General features: G+C 41.7%; 1 protein-coding gene across 2 annotated transcripts in view; it reads right to left on the bottom strand.

The window, feature by feature from the left end:
- SLC45A1 (solute carrier family 45 member 1) overlaps positions 1–20,307 on the bottom strand; it is a 73,755-nt gene that overhangs the window by 21,220 nt on the left and 32,228 nt on the right. The window contains exon 2 of one of the 2 annotated variants that reach the window (XM_087755052.1): positions 11,263–11,410. The exons of the other annotated variant lie outside the window; for it this stretch is intronic. Coding sequence (XP_087611178.1) covers positions 11,263–11,321 — 59 coding nt within the window. The 5' untranslated portion in view covers positions 11,322–11,410. The remainder of the gene's footprint in view (positions 1–11,262; positions 11,411–20,307) is intronic. 2 annotated transcript variants of the gene reach the window in all.

Here is a 20,307-nt window from a genome sequence, read left to right as displayed (position 1 = left end):
TCCCAGTCTGTTGCATCTTCCCATTCTACTTAGGCAGTCTTTGTATTTTAGCAAAAGCACACTTTCAAAAAGCTACAGTCAGGAACTCTTCCAGCAGAGAAGTGAGATACAAAGATCTCAGCTCATGTCCAGAAAACAAGGCATCAGCATCTGCATCGCCTCCTCTTGTACACAGGCATGACTCTAGATATTTCCATATGCACAAAACCAGCCCACTGATTTTTCACAGTACTTTGGGGGGGGGGGGGGGAAGAAAAGAGGTGGTTGATGCCCCATGCCTGTCACTGTTTAAGAGGCATTTGAACAATGCCCTTAATAGTACGCTTTAACTTTTGGTCAGCCCTGAAGTTGTCATACAGTTGGACTAGATGGTAGTTCTAGGTCCCTTTGAACTGGACTATTCTATTCTATTCTATTCTATTCTATTCTATTCTATTCTATTCTATTCTATTCTATTCTATTCTATTCCCTAAGACTTTTTTTCCTGAGAACTGGAAAGCACTGTGATTACTTAAGAAGCTATGAGTAAAGCCCTGTACACTTGCTACTGCGCATCAGGCTCATCTCTAAAATACAGTCCTTTTTCCAAGCAAGTTCAATGCTCCAAATATTCCTGTAATCCCCCAGAAAGCTTGCTGCAAGTCTTCTTTTTACGTAGTATATTCATCATTCTGTCCAGTGCAGTTAACAAAAAGTCACATTATTGATTAACTTTCTTAGGGCAATGTTGCAGTTTTCTTGGTGCTATCATTCTTTTGCACTAGAGTAATTAAAACAGGTGTCAGCTCAGCTCTAGGCTTATTTGTAAAGGTGATGAGTTTGCAAACCAGGGACCAAGACGTTTCTTCAATGGCAAATTCATGACAGTCTTGCGCTTATTTAAAATTAGTTCTGCCAATGACAAAAATCACAGGAGGTAGAATCATATATCTCAAGTTGGAAGGGACCCATTAGGATCATCGAGTCCAACTCCCTGCTCCTCACAGGACTACCTAAAACTAAACCATATAACTAAGAGCATTGTCCAGATACTCCTTGAACTCTGACAGGCTTGGTGCCGTGGCCACTTCCCTGGGGAGCCTGTTGCAGTGACCGACCACCCTCTCAGTGAAGAACCTTTTCCTAATGTCCAAGTTTAATTTCCCCTGACTCAGCTTCATTCCATTTCCTCGTGTCCTATCTCTGGTTACCACTGGAGTTACCTAGATGGACACCAGGCGTTCATCATACAGACTGAAGCGCTCTCTAAATCCCAACTGTCCTTGCTCCTCCCGCAATCCACTTCTCCAGGTCATTTCTAGAGCTGATACCAGTTTGCCCTCTTCCCTTGAATGCTTCCTGTACATGTATTCCAGGTACACGAGAGCTTTTGCTTCATTGCTAAATCCAAAAGGAACTCTGCTTTCCACAACAATTATAGTATCAGTTGAAGAAGTAAATTTATAGTTCTGTAAATGCCCAGTCATGCCAATATGGCCTATGGTACTGAACATAGTGCAACTACAGAGTAAGACAGAAGAAGGAAGTTCAAACAAGGTGAGGTGCATTTCAATTATACATTCTTAATGCTTGTACAGTAAGAGGAGCTTACCACGTAAATTACACCACCCTAGCATCCCTTACGTGTTAACTGAGTAGGCGTAAGGAAGTTGGTGGGAGGCTAATACAATGTAAGAACATAAAGAAGTCTCATATATGCCAATTTGCACACCACCTCCATATCTGGCCCTTAGCATATTGTCATTGCATTTATAAAGGCACTTGAATTTTTACTTAAAAGAAGAAAAAAAAACCCAAAAAAAACCACACCCAAAACACCACCAGAAACAAACCCCAGTATTTTGCTGCAGAATGAACAGCAATGGTAACAGCACTGATCCATTTGCATTAAAATTGAGCCGTCAATTCATGGAGAAAATAAATTCAACATAGTGAACTACTATACAAGGTAAGAACATGAATTTTTAAAGAAACAAGTATGCACGTTCTGACAACTGCTGTCTGCACTTTGTAAGTCTGCACTTGTGTGGATATAATAAAGTACAAAAGGAGTTTGTTACTGCTCCCATCCTTTCTGGGAACAGAGCAAATCTACCCTATTCTTTTCAGGTGCAAGGTGAGGCCATGCTCCTGAAACAATCCGCTAAGAAGTATCTTCAAGATACCCACTGACAAGTGTGCCAGGCAGCTACAATGCACAACATGGCGCGTAGATCTGTCATAATACAAGAGGCAGAAATGCCCCCACTACCAACAAACACACAAAGCAGGACATAGTCTTGGGCCATAGTTCAAACTGTTTTGTAAAACAGGTGAAATTTTTTTTTAAGCAAGCAAAGTCTTTAGTAAAGAACCAATTTGGTTTTAGAAAAACTGGAATGCTGTCACGATATAAATGAAACATCAGTAATCTATCAGCCTAGTCTACAGTTGCTGGATCAAATGAAAACCAGAGCACCGTGGCCCCTTCTCAAACCTTAGAGGATAATTATTCAGGAAAATTTCACTAATACTTCACTGAAACCATTCAAGTGTTGTGCAGTGACAGCCCAATAGTTTTTCTTCCACTGGTTTGCACTTCACTTGACTCATGTTTCGGTTCAGACATGCTATTTCCACAATAGCAATGTGCATGCATTTAGTCGTTTGCTTTCTTGAGCTTTGTGCAGTGACTGCTCAATGTGCATTTCTATTTGCTTCTGCAGGACAAACTAGTGCTGCCCTCAAAATAACACGAGGACATTTACCTAGCTCCTGCCCTCACCAGACAACCACACATTCAATGGCTGGTCTCTCTCCGACAATGAAAACCCAACACAGTTCAGAGAATTAGTCACTAGAGGGCACTTAGAGAATCCAGAAGACTGAGAATACACTTGATATCAGAAGGCTACAGTCTACAAACAGTTTAAAGAGTCCAAATGACGAGTTTTGCGTTTACTTCCTAACCAGCTCCTGCAACCAACACTTTAAGATACAGAACCAGGGAAATAATTATATTTCAGAAGATCTTTATCATCTTATGGTTTTCCAGCAACTGAATGCAAAAAAGGCTGAGGAAAAACTCTCTTCTGAGGCAACACATGTGCTAGGCTACATTGACCACTTCTGGACAAATCCTGAACAAAAGTGTTAACTGCAGGCATATAAGATATTTACCATGCAAGATATTGGTGCTAAGTATCGCTGTTGGGTGCAGCTTTGGGGAAAGAGGTACAGGAACATACAGCAACACATAAAGCAGTGTGGCAAACTCACTGAAGTACAGTATTTCATTTCGCTGCAATGCCTCAAGTGGAGTATGCATTTCACAAGAGACAAGGACGTGATTATGCCCCAAAGATCCTGCAGGTTTTTTTCTGGATGTGACAAACCACAGAAAGGTGACAAGTAGTACATCAGGAAAGCAGGAGTGAGAATCCTGGATGCAGGAACTTGCGGTCACCCAGAGCAGACACGGGCTACATATATTTTAGAACTAAACTCAATTTTCGTTTAAAGACAGAGCATAAATAGAGATTACTGTCATCCCTGCTATGTTACCTGAACAGGTCAATTCCTTGCTTCTCGTATTAATTGTGAGCTGCAGCTTTCAGCCAGTATGTCCTGTCATTAGTAAGATCAAAGTTTTCTTGGCTACCAGGTGTCTTATTTCTGTGACTCAGTACACTTATGATCTTCTGTTGGAGAAGGAAAGCAGAACTCACATGATCAGTGAGTTTTGGAAAACCTCAAATCACTGCTTTTGTGAAGGCCAAGTGCAGGGCAACACAAGGAAGAGCTGGGCCACTGCTGTACCAAGGGCTGACAGTAAGAGGTGGTCGGGTGAGGCACCATGCAGAGGGCAGGCCACAGCACCCGGCTACAGGGAAGTGTGGCGAATGGTGACCCTGGCAGGTCCGTCATGCAGCATCACCCCTGGTGAGAGAGGTGGCGAAGGGTACCAAAGCGGTGCTGCACCAGGCTACATTCTCTACCAGCTGCACTGGCAGGGCAGGGGCTTGGGCTGCCTCAGCAGTGCCTGGACAGAGGCAGGGTACTCGGAGCTCACGAAAGAAAAACAGCATGGCATCGAGTGGTACGTGGTGGGCACTGCAGGAAGACCGGAGGTGTGCCTCCCTCTTGCTAAACATTCATTAAAACTTTGTTTTATAAATTGGCTCTGTACCTTATCTAAATTGACTTTGGAAGCCTATGGGAAGTACTGCCCCACTTCCCTGTGTTTACCACAGGGGAAATGAGAAACCACCGGGTCCTTAGGGCTAATTACTTTCTTCAAAACCCAGCATTGCTCTATGTTTCTGACTCAGTGCAGCATTCAATTTTCTGCTGAGATTGTATCTATATCGCCTTACAGGATAAGTTGCAATAGCACTCGATGTTAATTGCAGTGCACAGACTGCTCCCTTTTCTCCTTTATACCAGTTATCAAGAAAAACCAGAAAGTCTACTTCTGTTTTTAATTTAGCCTCTTCCATCCATACAGCGTGCCAGTCAGACAGGAGAGGCAGGGGCTGTCATCCCCTTTCTGCCTGAAAGTGTCTGGCAACAAGGCAGAGACTATACGGATGTCTACGTGCCATCCCAAACAATCAGTTACCTTATGGAGACAGACAAGATGCTGGGGTGCGGTATGGCCACTCAGTGTAAACAGCTGCAAACAGGGGCTTTAATATTCCTGGATGGCCCCAAAGCCACTCTGACAGCCTTCCTTGCCTCTCACATCCACTGAGGCAGAGAAAAGGGCAGAGATGAAGTAACAGAAAAAGGACACTCCTATGCCAGTCTTGGAGCTTGGCAGCCTCTTTCAGGGCTTCTGTCTGCCTAGAACACCAAAGCAACCCTCAAAGCACCAGAGTACAGCCACGGGCAGACTTCCGGAGAGCGCAGAAACAAACAGGGGCTGTGCATCCTGATTTGACAAGTGTACATGGCTCAGCAAATTCTCCTATGGGAACTAAATTTGAGAACATTTGCTGGGTGATGAGTACAATTTACCTTTCCCTGAAGCATGGTCAGAGGGATAAGGGTTTTTAGCATCTTATCCTTATTTTGTTTCCCTCCTAAATGTCCATCTCTGACAGCAGTATTCCAGCACCCCACCATGCCCAAAACAAACAAACGTTTATTTAAGTCATTTGCTAGCCTATCATCTCCCACTCCCCTTCCATCACTAGCAACCGGGATTTCTGTCACTTTCAAGTGTTAACCAGCATTGATAACTACCACTTGCTCTGCATCATATACACACAGAGGAATGATATGGACTTGTACAGTGCTCCACACTTTCAATGCAGTGTATGAATAGCATTTGAAGAGAATTGATTAATCAGTATACTGGAAAGCAATGCCTGTGGAACTAGCATGGAGGCCTTTGGAGATCTTTTAGTAAAATCTTTCAAACACAACCTCCTGCTAAAACAACAGGAAGGCAGCCATACTAGATCAGATAGTAGTCCTGTTTCCAACAGGGGCTATTAGTGGACACTTGGTTGCTGCTATTCACAAGCCTACTTTTTGCTTTTACGGGTCTAAATAGACTATTCACCTGGGTATTCAATTTGTTGAGTGTTTTCAGGTAAGTCGAAGTGCTATAAGCATCTCCTTTCTTCTGATTTCTTACCCTTTGGTTAAAGGCCCTTTCAGTGGTTTGGCAGATCAGATCATTCTCAAGACAGTTTTGCACTCTCCCCCATCAGCAGTAAAGGAACTCCTCTGACTGCAGTCCAGCCTGCAACATGATGTTTGCAGCCTGGAGTTGCTCTGGGGTTAGCCTGCATTTTCTAACGAGAGGGGAGGAAAAAAAAAAACAAAAGAACAAATAAAAGGAGAGGAACAGAACATTCTGTCAAATAAACATTTGCTAATGCTCTTGAGCAAGAGAAATGGAACAGGTAGCAAAGAGTAACCCAGACTAACTATCTGTTAGGGCAAATAGTACACAAAGGTTCCCTGTACACTGTTTGGATGGCATTTGTGTTGAGCCTGATACACGGATGTATTGATTGATCTCTCCAACAAGAGCGATGACCTTTGGATACAAAATTGGAGGTCAGGCCTCACAGTAATCTAATTAATCTCCTGCCTGGTAGAGTAAAAACAGGCTTGCTGTTAGTTTGACTTCTCTACTTATTTTTTTTTTTCCCTCTCCCATGAGGAATAAGTGATTTCTGCAGGTACACAGTTATTCAGTTTCTCAGTAATATTATCAGCTCTTTGGGTGTAGGACTAGCAGAGCTTCCTGAGAATCCATGGGTTTGATTCTACATGAAAGTTTAGTGCAACTTCTAGGTCAGCTTTATGTTTGAAGACTGAACACGTAGGAATCAGTAAATGAGTAACTGGTTCCTCTCTTCTGAGGCTGAGCCACACAGAGGCGTTCCCCAGAAGGGGTCTGATCGAAGCCCTGGAATACCTTAACCAGCAGGGAGTATTTTCCCTTCTAGGCATGGTACAGATGAAAAGGACACTGGTGCCTCAGTCTAGCTCTGGGGTCCACACTGAAAGATAGCATTGAAAAACTCAGGGTGAAGAATGGCAGAAGTGACTGACAAGCTGGAAAACATTTTGCAATAATCTAATTAAAGAACTCTCTCTGTTAAATTCCTGAATAAGGCACAGAGCAAGGGCTTCTAAAGCAGTTGGTCCAACCAAGGGCTGAAAATTTGAAGCTAAGCAACTTCAAATTACAAGTAAAATACATGGTTTTCAGAGTTAAAAGAGATCAACCATTGCAATAAGCTACCGAGGGAAACAGTAGACATGCATGCTTCTGTGGAATATGTGCATTAGTCAAACAGAGATCACCAGAGGATGAGAGAACATGGGTGGAAGATGTTTTTGCTATATGAGAGCTCAGTCCACGAGACTAATGGTCCTTTACAGCTATAAGGAAGAGAGTTTTGCACCTATCTAACCAATCTCTTCTCAAAGACAGTGGGGACAGAGCTAAATCACATTCACTCCACACTAAGCCAATTTACCATCTCTTGAAAAGTCAAAAATATCTCCTTCTGAGGTCTTATGGTCAGAAAGAAGGACATAATAACCACAAACCAATTTCTTCAAACAGACCATAGTCTCCTGGCTCTCCTTTTCATATTGGCCAAAATGCTGGACAACCTTCCCGTGCCCAAGCGACAAATGCTTCCAACTCCCCCCCCCCTTTTTTTTTTAATTAAAAATCCAAGTGCACTAGGAGACTTGCTTATGTGACCAGGCTACATGGAGATAATAAAATGGGAGAACTTTTTGATCAAAAATAAAGTGGACATCCTAAGATACTGGAATGTGGGCTCATTTAAATTTCAAGTATCAAATAAACGTCTTCACCGTGTGATACAGAGATCAGATTTTGCAGCTAAAGAACAGCCATAAAGGACAGAGATGAAAATTAATATTTGAGATTTATACAACATAAAGTAGATTTTTGTCACTATCTTTTGTTTCTGGGCAAGTTGGATAGGAGAAAAACAGGTTTGATACAAGTGTCTTCCTGCAGATTAACTTGTTACCTACCTTTGCACAGCTTCTCAAGCCACCCATTTGCCTAAGGAGAAATGTTGCCACCAAATCTAGTCCATGAACCTCAGACAGGCCCTGCCCTTTACTTTCCATGGATGATAGTAACAGTAACACCTGGACACTCAGCTCACAGATACAGGAGCACATAGTCTTATTATAATATTGGTCCTGGGAACTTCGCACATACTATACATTCTCCCCAACAGAAGAGATGACCAGGGCTAATGTCTCCCTCAGCTTTAAGGCATACTGGACCACACTGAGTCTGGACATCCCCTCACAGTTACCTTCCCTTGAGAATTTCAATACGGCAGAAACATGTGAACTCTTTTAAGACCTTCTGTACGGTCAACAAAAGGGAAGGAAACAACCTATCTTAACTTGCAGAGTCAATGTTCGTGACCTTTTGCAACATCCTCTTTAATTTGAAATCAAGCCTTTCTACGAAGCCAAATGAGACTCTCTCTCTCCCCACTCTATTCTAATACAGCCTGAGATTATGTGATCAGACCAAGACACGGAACTCCTGCCATGGGAGCAAAGCAGATCTACCCAGCAGCAGCATTTCCTCCATTACACCCTCGTCTAACCTCACTGCAGAAGTTTGTCCTGGAGAGCACGTTGCATCCTTTTCAGTCTGCCATTCTAGGGTTTCAGGTTTCCCTGTTTTCGGTTGCAACAGCATTTCTAATGCCCTGTCCTCTACCTGTTTAATAACAACAGCATTGCTGTGGACAGCAATTACTGATCTTGCAGCTAAAACAACAATCTCTGTAGCAGTAGTTCTGTACAGAAAGAGGGAGCTAGAATTCTGACATGCTTTTATTACAAACATCATTCCCAGAACTGCCGAGCTGGACAGCTGGCATAGACAAATGTCACATCGCTACGATGTTCTCGCAAAACACATGCATCTTAGATTGCCTCTGCTTGTCATACCAAATGGAGCTTCAGCCAGATCATCATCTTTGTTATTCTTCACCAAAATGGAATTTGCTTCCCTTCGAAATTCTGTATAAACCCACCAGCACTTGGACACTGCCTAGCTTTGCGCAGTCCTTGATGAATACTTAGAGGTGAAATGCACCCAACTGGAAAGAAAGGTTTTTTCACGTGTTTGTTAGCTCAGCCACAGCTACAAACTCCTGACAGGAGACTTGCAAGAAAGGAAGAGTTGGAAAGGGAAGTGCCATTAAACAGACTGTCCACATTCACAGTTTATCCTCAGAAACCCCAACTGTCACCTTCTTCATATCAGATAAAGTGTACGTCAGAACAGCTGCTTACCTTTGTTTTGCACAGAGCGTGCACCTATGCAGCAGCACACACATTACATAATAGTAAGTCAAACTAAAAGGAGTCAGATTGCTAAATCCAGCCACTGTATGGACGAGATTTTTACTTCCATCACCTGATAATTTAATGGCTCAATTAGCTCTGCCTGAATGCCTTGGATGTGGTAGAGGAATGTTCCCTTGCAGGTCATGGTAAATCAGAAGACAGGAGGCAAGTAAGCAATGCAAAGCTAAATGATTCCTCTACAGCAAACCACGTGCATCATCCAATTCTATTTTCTGTCCTGATCTGCCCCTTGCACTAGTGTTTTAGGGACAGAACAGGCATCAGACAAATAAAATACCATAAAACTGCTCAAAAGCCAGTATCATAGGAGGCCTCCCCTATGTGGTTTAATCCCAAAACTTTCTTAGCTGATTCAAACCTAGCTCAGACATTCCTTTTTGCATTTCTGAAATTCCATAATATGCCTAATTTTGTTAACAGGGTAATCTCCTCGTTGATGAGGACTTTGAAACATCTGCTGCATCACTGAACATTATACTATTGCTTTCCTTTAGCCAAGAGGCAAGTGGAAAAGACGCCGTTAAATTGGCACTTATTGATCACCCTGGAGCAGAGTGGGACTGACTGTGGGCCTGTGGATGTGAATCTTGTGCATCAACAGACCATAGCACAGAGGGTTTTGGTTGCAATGAACATGGCCAGTAGGTAGGTACAACTTGATGGACTTTGTAACTCATTTTTTAGGCTTAATGAGAAGTAATTACTTCTGCTGCAGAAGCAACTCTTCAGTGTACTGCAGGCACCTAGATCACAAGAAACTAATCGTATCATAGCATTCAAAGAAATCAGAGAACATGAGGTTACCAGAGAAATCTGTATTTGTAATAGATTGGCTACTGTGTAAGAAGGGCCTGGCTCTGAATAAATGCATTTGACACACAATTCCATTCTAAACAGTTCTTGCCCTGCACTCTACACCGGAGTGCCTGTTTCTGCCCACCCATAAGTTCACCACCACTGATCCAATCCACAGCCAGAAAATCTGACTCACTCATCCCTTCCTCTGGACAGGTACTGGCACTTGCCCTCTTTCCCTCACAGCTTGAAAGTGACTTAAAGCATCTTCTGGATAGTGGCTTTCCCAGACTCCTATTTCTGGATCACACTGATCCCAGGCTACACCGCAAGAAAAAGTACCAAATGGACAGATACTTAGAGTTTGGACAAAATAATTGGCGTTCACTGCGCTGCCTTTGGGGCATAATTTTAAATAGTAATAGTAAATACACTTTCTCCTGTGGTTTTTAAGGCATTATTCCTTCCAAGGTAAATCATTACTGTATGCCCTGCTGTGAAATATGACCCTCATCTGCACATCATTTATCTGTGTATTGTCTGGGTCTAATTTAGTCCCTTTCCTGTCTTTCTCCCATCTGTATTTCTGTAACCAGTTTTACTAACAATCCTCACTGGAGACAGGAAATAAATTTTCATTCATGAAATCAGCATGAGCAAAGATCAGGAAAACACGTCAGAAAAAATGAGAATTCTTCAGGGTACAGAACCTTAAAGAAAATCAAGGGGCCAAGAGGTGAGCAGGGGGGTCATTATTGCAGCAAACTACACATAACCTTAATCGTGCCCTCTTTCATCTGGTGGGTTGCACCGGAACACAAAATGAAGCTACAGCAGTCAAGTTCCTAGCACTCTCCCTCTGCTGCCCATGTCAAAACCTGAGTGCTCCTGTACAATTAATGAAATCTTGTTGTTTTATTTATTTTATTTATTATTTATAAGTTAGACAGGGGGCAAAAATTTCTATTAAAAAGAATTTTAAACTGCTTAGGGAGATAGGAGGAAAGTCTCTATCACTGGAGACTTTTAAGATCACCTGCCAGGATGCTTGAGAGAAGGTTAGGGTTATTAAATCCTGCCTTAGGCCGAGGAGATGAAATAGAGGAACTCTGTGACAGTCCAAGGCCTTTTCTAGCTTTTCCTAGAACCATTCAATTAAAATGGCCTGGAAAAGCAGCAAACCAAAAACTGGTAAAAGAGACACTTCTGGTCTACATTCAGCTGTGGGAGCAAAAAAAGCCAAAGGGGCTTGAAAAGTCCACATCCAGCAAAGTGATGAAAGAGAAAAGAGTTTACAATTGAAGTCAAAGACAGTGAGTGCTAAAGGGAAAAACATACTCTGCTACATGATCCCTATTTAAGGTCTTCTCATGAACACCATCATCAAATCCCTACCCATATTATCATTTTAAATAGCTCCTTCAAAACTCCAGTTGTGAACTTCCCCCTGGTAATGCTCCTTGTCATCATCCCCAAGTGCTCACATTAAGTTATTCCGCAATGCGCCTTTCCTAAATTCCTCCCTGAAGCCACCTATAAAACAGGTAGAGGTGAAACAGAATTTACTCAGCGATTACTGACCCCCTTTTGCTTTTACTTGGGATGCAGTGTCTCCTGAATTCTTGGTCATTAGAAATCATCAGCCTGTTGATTCTGCAAGTACTCACTACGCTAGAAAATCCTGTTTCTGCTCCATGCCATGCAAAGTCTGACTGGATGTTACTTTGACCTGAAAAACAAGAAACAAAGTAGGTTTGTAGCCAAACTACGGGCTGCCAACTATACCTGTGGCAGGAAAAGGTGCATCTCTAGTGATCAGAAATTCTATTTAAAATACATCTTTTCTTGGTTGGATCCTATAAATCAGGGCAGTTCAAAAGAGGTGGATTTAGTTAGAAAACACTTGTTCCTAATGTGGTATTGACAACACTGGAAATTCAAGATTAATGGAAGCCAGAAAGGCGCTCAAAATAGCAGCAACTATACATGACCAGCTTGGGAAACAGATAATGGAAGTAAGAGGCAGTGGGGGGGGGGGAACAAAAAACAAACAAAACAAAACAAACAAACAACAAAAATCAACCCCCACCTCCCAGCAGGTAATCAGACGTGTTTAAATACATTAGGATAAAAACAAACATAACAAGCTATAAAAACATCTGTAATAATCAGATTGTCCATTATGATACTCATAGGGTAAAAATCTGTCAACAATAATACAGAAAAGGCAGATATTTCTCATAGTTATTCCTGCTCTGGACTGCAAGATGATGCATATCATATCATAGCTTAAATCCAACAACTCAGACTAATATTTAAATAGTACCAAAGGTGAGATATTAGTGAATCAGGACCCCAGAGCTCTACAAGATGTCTGAAGATCTGACTGCTGACACTGAGTTTCTGCAAGTCATTGAAAAATAAGTAAGCTCCACAGATCAGAGAGAAAGCTATTATCTAGAAGTATAAACAGGACAATCCATGACTAAGAGCTCAACACCAGTCCAAAAGTGGGAGAAGGAACTCCCTTTTTGCGGAAGGAAGAAAGGCGTTCCAGAAGGAAGCAGCTGCCACCCAGGGAACTACCTGGCAGACCACCCATCATGCTCTCGCCAAACTGCTCAGCTTCCCAGGAAGCCGCAGGCAGCAACATTTTCACCAAAGGCCTTAATAAGAAATGCTCAGGGTTCTGCATTTGGTCAAAGATGCTCCACAGCCATTGACTGATCAGAGCGCCTACGTCAAAGATGGCAGAATTTTGTTGATGGATGAACACTGAGCTGGGAGGATGCTGGGCTGTAAAACAAGGTTCAGTACCAGTGCAGTAGGGTACTGGGAAATAATCTCTCAAGTATTTAGAGACAATAGCCAGGAAATAGCTAAAATACCTCTAAGTCTGCACCACGGAAAATCGTTTACTAAAAAATAGGAATACTTTTAAGAGTCATGAAGAATTTGGGAGGTCTTACAAGAAGGAGAAATGAAGAGACAAAAACCTGTGACTTACGGCCTCTGACTAGAACTTCTCTGCTAGTAAATAAAATGCTGTGATGTCAATAGTGACAGAGCTCCAAGTAAAAGCAATGTTAATTTCAAAACGTTTGGATTAAGGAAACACAATTGTAGCTTAATGTATTTGGAACACAATCAGAAAACCACATTTAAGATGCGGTAAAGATGGTAAATTTGCCTTTTTTACTCCACCTAACTTACAAAAAAACCTGCAGAACATTTCAGTATAAAGATAGAACATTCTGGAAGAACTTGATGATTGTTACTTTACATATGAAAAGTGTTTCTGTTCCATTCTTTGAGATTTTATCATGCAAATCACGCAGAAGTGGGTGACTGAACATTCCAAAAGACTTAACACAACTTTTACCGTGTTTGCTTAGGCAAATATTCTGATACCTGTCACCAGTTCAAATTTAATCTTGTCCCAGGGTTAGAAAACAGGTCACAGTACGTTATGTTTGCCATTTTGTTGTGAAACTTCAGTGCGTTTTCATACCAAGGACACATGAAACAATTTCTAGGCCAGCTGACTTTACTGGTACCACGGTTTCCTCTCGACTGCTACAGGATTCCCACATATTTGTCTTTTTTTTTTGAAGAACACAAGCACTGAAGAATAATTTGGTCCTTTAATAGTTTACAGTACCTAGGAATGATTCCTCTGACTAAGACTGAAAGAAGTGCCGAGTTTTAATTTCACCATTACATGCAAACCTGAACTGGAGCTTGGTAGAAAGCCCCACAGTTCTGTCATTTGAGATCTAATAGCATTTTAGGTTTTCTTTCATAGTGCAAGCTCATCAGATTTCAAGCACATTTCCATGTTTATAAAGCAACTGAGCTGACCCAACACAAACGACTAGGTGGAAAGCCACAGGAAACTGAAGCACTACCAATTACCTGCAACTGAATACCATTTCTCAGAGAGACAATACAAGACGCTGATGAAATGCAGATAGTCACTTTTGGAACCGTGTGCTGGCTGGCGAGTTAAAAGCTTTCACTTCAGGCTGCAGCCATCCGCCAGCTGACCTGCTGCTGGCTAAGAGTGATTCAAGCGCAAAGGGCGCGGGCGCCCCTGCCCTCCCGGTTCTGCAGCTTGTGACTCATGCTTGCACCCCCTGCTCCCGAGCAGGCACCCCAGGGCCTCCCCTTGGAGCTCTGATACGTGCTGCTCCACAGTACCTTTCCTTGCATTCAAAGCATGCCCAGAGTGCCTCGGGAAATCTCAGTTTCAGCAATAACAAAGAAGAGTTAGTTAACAAAGAAGAGCGAGGAAGCGTTAGCGGAAAATATCTTCTACTTTGGATCCGGAGGAGTGGAGCGCGTCTGCTGACTAACAGCGGGGACGGGACGGGAAGGGAAGGCAGCTGGCATCTCTGTGAGGGAGGAGACACGTTCCTGAGTGATGTTGTGGGCATTACAGGAAAAGCTGTCATCTTCAACAGCAGCACATTGCCTGTCAGGGATCCGACACCCACTGCTTCCACAGCACCAAACGCTCCTTTCCCTCCTGGCTAAAGTGCATGTTAAATATGATGAGCCTGCAACACTAAAGAGGAGTTAAACTACAGCTAGAGCTCTCTGTTTGGCTAAAAGTGTTAAATACAAATGGAAAAACTGATAGTATTTGCAAAGCCCTGAAAAGGAAAACCCGGGATCCTCAAGGCCATTTGTAGTAAAGTAACCCTCTGTGAAAAATAAATGCAAATGGACCTGATGCTCCCTTTCCTGAGATCCCCACACACTGCCCAGAGAGCAGAAAGAGTTTTTGTAAAACACCACTAGGATTCACACATGTTCACAAGCTCACTGGCACTCCAGCCCTCTGCTAGCAAGAGGAGGAGAGCAGAAGCGCAGCCTCCCAGGAAAAGGCATGCAACATGGACAGGATGGGACACAGCAGTTCTGACACTTTTTGATTAAATTTCCTGAAGAAACTTTTACATGGGGAAGATTCGTGGATCTCTTCAGGGTGTCTGGGGTCAAAGGCATGCAAATTCCCAGGAGCAGAATCTCCGAATGCTATCAGCAGCCACAAAAAAGGTTCCGTTTTTTTCAATTCTCTTCCTTGCACATGACCAGCCAAGACTACTCCATCTTATCTACCTGCTTATGACCCAAATTTCTTGTCAGCTGCTAGTCAAGTGCTCCACGAGTCTCCAAACACCATATAACCTTCACCTCGTGCCTCTACTAGATGCATCCTCGCTACAAAGCAGAGTGACTCATAGTCTGCCCACACAGATCATGGCCTAGACAGCTGCTGATTAGGATGTGGAAGTATCAGCCACATCCTGAAAATGGAAGGGGCCACAAGGTAGGACAGACAGAATGGCACTGACAGACCTGTGAGTCAGAACATAAGGGAGAAATGAAAGGTGTTGTCAACAGCATGAGGAGCCTGGAGATAAGAGGAAGCCTAATTGCTAGACAGGTACAGAACAGTGAATCAAAGTAAACCCCCTCCACAGCAGATGCCGTAACATTCTCTCAGCGCACGTTCCCGAGCACAGAGTCTCACTGCGGTGTATTTGTACCACTGTCAGGAGACTAGTGTGAACAGCTTTTTAATATCGCCATACAGGAAGAAGGCTTCAGAGAGTCTTTTGTGATTATTAGTTATGTTAGAACAGACTGGACCTTTGTCTCTCTGTTAACTTTTTGAGTCAACTCCATGGGTCACCAGCCAGAAAACCCAACATGAAATACAGTCTGGTGTTTTGTTAATAATATACTCTGTGTTTGTTCATGCTCTTTAATCACATGGTTTTTTGCTCTGTGGAACATCCTGTCTCTCTGGCCTAAACCAGTTTGGAGGTAAAGATGCTTTGGACTGAATCCAGACTACACATGTATATTTTTGCCTTGCTCTGGAAACCCTATGTCAACTTAAAACCAATCGGTAGAGCTTGTATTACTGTATTTTCTTGAAGAATAAAAGGAACATGCTTATAAGACATATGAACAGATAGCCCTGTGCCCCCCCCCAAAGAGGAAACCCTTCGCCTCTCCAAAGACAGGAAAAAAATGAAGGGGAAAAGCTAGCACACCAATACATTTGTTAAGACTAACTGCTCATAAGAAGCTATTCATCTATTGCTACGTTTCTTATACATCAGCAAATGTGGTAACTGTTTATTTTTCTGTATTTTCATGCTAAGGTCGTAGCATTAATGTTTCATGCTAAGTGCTGGATTTTTCTGGTTTTGTGCAGAAGGTTTTGGTTATTAGGGCACGTTAAACTAATCTCAAAAACTCATATTGTGTTTCTACTTCCGAGTATTAGGAAACCACCAAATACGGCTCCAAATCACCGACGCTGTTATGAGCGGAACATATTATGAGTAAACTTACCACTAACACCATAGATTCATGGATAACTTTCACAAAAATTCTGGGTTCTACCACTGCTGCCTCCTGAATCATGCATAACCTGGAGAGTATGCACAACACCCACTGGAGAAAGGAATATTCCAACAGGAGCAAATCCTCTTTCAAGCCCCATCTAGCTGATTCATGCTTTCACAAGTTGGATAACAGGTTTTTATTCCATCACTTCAATTTCTACCATGTTGCTCAAAGTTTACAGAGCACCTCAATGCTTCTCCCTCTGCCCCAGCTGTGTAATACCCAATGGATAAATTATTGAAACTGTGCCAGCATACTCAGGAGTGGGGGGGAACAACAAACAAAAAACCCAACACAGCAACAGAAAAACCTCAAGATTTCCATATCCCAAAAATAAGACTAAATGGCGTAATTTAAGAGCTATACTAACATGGAGTTATATTTTATAATAAGAGCCAGTAAATAAATGTATTGGACAAATGCCATTTCAAACTAAATGCACATATTCTTTGAAACAAACAAATATTGTAGCGTAAAGGAACCAGGACTGACCACCAGGAATTTACAATAAAACATTTTACAGGGACATTTTAATTAGTCTGAAGAGACCTAGTCTGAAACTAAGCAGATAAATTAATCAGTAATTAGCAAAATTACTGCAAAATGGTTTATCCGTTCCAAGACTAAGTGCTGTCGTTTGGAATGTTTAGCCATGTTCCCCACATATAAGCAAGCATTTGATTCCTGTCTTACAGGCAATACTCAGGTTAGTCTTCATTGTGGAACAGGTACAAAAGTGTCCTTACTATTAACCCTCATGTTGGACATTAGCCATAAAATGACATAGCTACTTATTGCTGGAGATCCACTATTAAATGGGATTTGTGGTTTTAATCTTTCATCATAAAATGGATTAAATCTGCACCTTTGTAGAAGCATGAGCACATAATCCTAATAAGAGACTATTTATCCTACACAAAAATAATTAAATGTTTGATTACTGATTTTCTGAGCAATAAATTCTGTTTCTCTGGTGGGGGACACTTTGTTATACATATTTTAAAAAGCTAATGCTAATTAACACTCACAGTATATCCAGTGAGAATGCTGGTGCTCAAATGCTAGGGCAATAATGAGAAGGGATCTGATGACTGCAGCGCAGCGCTCCTAAGGACATTGGTGTCACGTAATATGGAAATAACATGGGTAATTTATATACCCAGAATTTTGCATTTAGGATGAATATGAATTAAATGGTATTGTTTGGAGCCATCAGGATCACTGAGAATGAACGCCATTCTAATTGACACAACTGGATGTGACTCTGAGACAAACTCTCGTTATCTCTGTGTGCGCGCATATTTGCAAACCGAGCTCCTGAAGCACATGAACTCCAAGGCATTTCTAACGCATGTAGTTTGCTGCGGAGGGGCACGTACTAGAACTGGCTATTAAGACTAGGCATCTCTGCTGACCACCTACTTTTCTTCTGCTGATGCTGCACTTGGGTCAGTTTGATTTTGTAAACTGACTTCTACCTGGCCTGCCCTTGCAGGAAAAGGATGCTCTTTTGACCAATGTGGAAATATCGAATACATATCGTGCAGTTTGTTACGCTGCCATTTTAGTAGAAAACACGTTTACTGACCTATAAAAGAAACCAGCTCTGTGAGCAGAAGTAGTGGAATCCAGGTTTAAATCGATTTTGCAGCTCCTGCCTGATTTACAGTTCTCTGCTGTCCTCAACTCATGCCAGTAAAATTCTTTTCTGCTTCCTGTCACAACAGACTCCTGTGAAATAACACAGTGGTTGCCACGCTTGCTCAGAGAAACCAGCTGACAAGAAGTGCAGAGACAAACTTGATAGGATTAGACTCAGAGCATTCTTGCACAACAGCTCCCTATTTTCCAAAATGTATATGAAAATAATTATATCTAAGACTACATTTCTTCTTTCTTTGCTAGAAATTGTCATGGATGGGATTGTACTCATCCTCACCAAATGCTCAAATGCCCATCTAAAAAGCAGTTTTGAGGAACAAGAAACATGAAATCCCGACATTCAAAATCTCTGACTTTGTCATTAACCCTATTTCCCAAGTAATGCTCATAACACAGAAATTAAATAGACCTAAGTATTACACCGTAGTCACTAATATTTCAATTTATTTGAAGACAAATATTAGGACATATAAAAATATTTAATAGGTGGTCTGAGAACTCAGGACTTTTTATTCAAAGGAATAGTATTTATTGAGAAAAAAAGAAATTTACCTAACACAACCTGAGTTCTCATTTCTAGTAAAAATCTTCTCCCTGTTAACAAGAGAAAACGGAAACTAACCATTCCCCCTCTCCCCCCTTGGCATCCTGTCATTTCATTTCATTAAAATTCAGGTAGCATTGACATCTCTGGACACCTTTGGAGGGTAAAAGACTAGCCCACTCCCAAAAACTCCATGTTTCCCTTAAAGCCTAAGTTACAGTTACAGATCTGGCAGCCTGTGTCTCAGTTTTAAGTCTTTTACAGCCTGTATGATCGATACCATCCATCCTAAGCCTATATGCCTGCAGCTGCTGCGAAAATTTCGTGACAGTAAAGCCATCTGAAGAAATAACAGCAGAATACTCTTGTCCATAAGGCATATTTTAGGCTTGCATAAAACCTCCTGTACCATGTTTAAATTGCTAGTCTTTTTTAGAACTGCAGGAGACAGAACAAGGAAATGGCTTTGTTAAAACTTCCACAAAAAGCAAAGCAGAGATCCTTGAGGCAGCACAGAGCAGCTGTTTCTGGTAAGAAGCAGGATATACATATAGATGACTGAATTGCTGAAGACTGGGGAAAAGGCAGGAGTAAAAATAAACGTTAAATTTCACAGGCTGAAAAACGTCTGGGCTTGTACATACCTTCTCTCCTCTCCAGGAGAAGAGGGAACAGGAGAGGACAGTCCCTGTCTTTCATTTCCTCCCCTCCTCTCCACAGTTCTGCTGTCCAAACCCCTTTCCCCTGTCCCAATAGCTGCCCTTTCCCTCCAGCAACTCTGTACTTCTGTGAGGTTCTTGTGCAGCACAAGACCTTTGTCTGTCTCTTGTTGTGCCTTAATGTTTTTAGATTCCAAAAGGTTTCTGCAACTTCACTTTAAAAGCAACACCCACTTCAAACTTCTACAGAGGTAAGTTTTATAAGTAACAAAACTTGTCTGACAGGTGAATCTTGGAAAAAAAAAATCTTAGGATTTAAATCTGGAGAAGACTAATGTGATACTCTGCTATGATCTGACACCACAGAACCTAAAGTTTTACACAGTCATTTGTGAAGGCAAAGAGTGAGTGTGAGCTGGATAAAATCCTCAGGAAGAAGCCCAGACAGTGTTTACAAATTTCAAATGAGACAACCTCACAGTAAGAAGCACTAGTGACAAATCATCTTCATTTTTCAAAAACTGTGCCTTTAATAATGTTTTAGAACTAGCAAATGAAATCCTTTTCTTCAAGGAAAGGCTTCTGGGGGTTTTTGGTTGGTTAGTTTTTGTTTTCATATATATATATATACACACACACACACACACACACATATGTAATACATCTATCTATCTATCTATCTTTGATCATGACAGTTTACACATAGTTTTCCTGGAAAAGCTGGAGATAATCCAAAAGTTCAGCAGTAATGCTACAGTGTATCAAAAAAATACCTGGAGTCAGTCCTATGAAGCTCTTTATTTAGAGAAGCAGAAAAGTATTTTAAAAATACCAGCTTTAAAACTCTCCTACTTGAGATAGGACTAAACAAACCAATGCCAGTGTTTTGTTTCAAGTCTGAAAACTTAGGGTTGGATGAAGTCCAGAAGGACTGAGTGAATTTAAACCGGCAGGAAGAATTATAAATTTTGCTTCTGGAAAAAAGAGCTGTGTTTTGCTTGCCAACAGGACACCAATAAACCTTCCCAAGAGGGAAGGAGCTGAACAATAGTTTTTAAGCCATCCATCTGCACTGTTTTCCATTAAATTTTGAGAAGTTAAAATAAACTTTTGGAGATGAAGGACTAAGGCAGAGAGAGTATATCTCTGGAACAAATAGGGAAAGAACATGTGAGCAAAAACACTGAACGTGACTTGCAGTGCTGCACACACACAGAAGGGCCACAGACAGATGGACAATCCCACACAGCATTCACGTAACACCTAGCAGGAGCAGCAAGAGCTTATTTCCCCAAAGGCACAAAAGGACAAAACTTTTTCAAATATCTCCATGTG

The sequence above is a fragment of the Nipponia nippon genome, unplaced genomic scaffold, assembly GCF_047370975.1.
Source record: "Nipponia nippon isolate SJK-2023a ecotype South Korea unplaced genomic scaffold, ASM4737097v1 scaffold_19, whole genome shotgun sequence".
Lineage (NCBI taxonomy): Eukaryota > Metazoa > Chordata > Aves > Pelecaniformes > Threskiornithidae > Nipponia > Nipponia nippon.
Note: the sequence above shows the minus strand (reverse complement) of the source record. Positions and strands in the feature narration are given on the sequence as shown.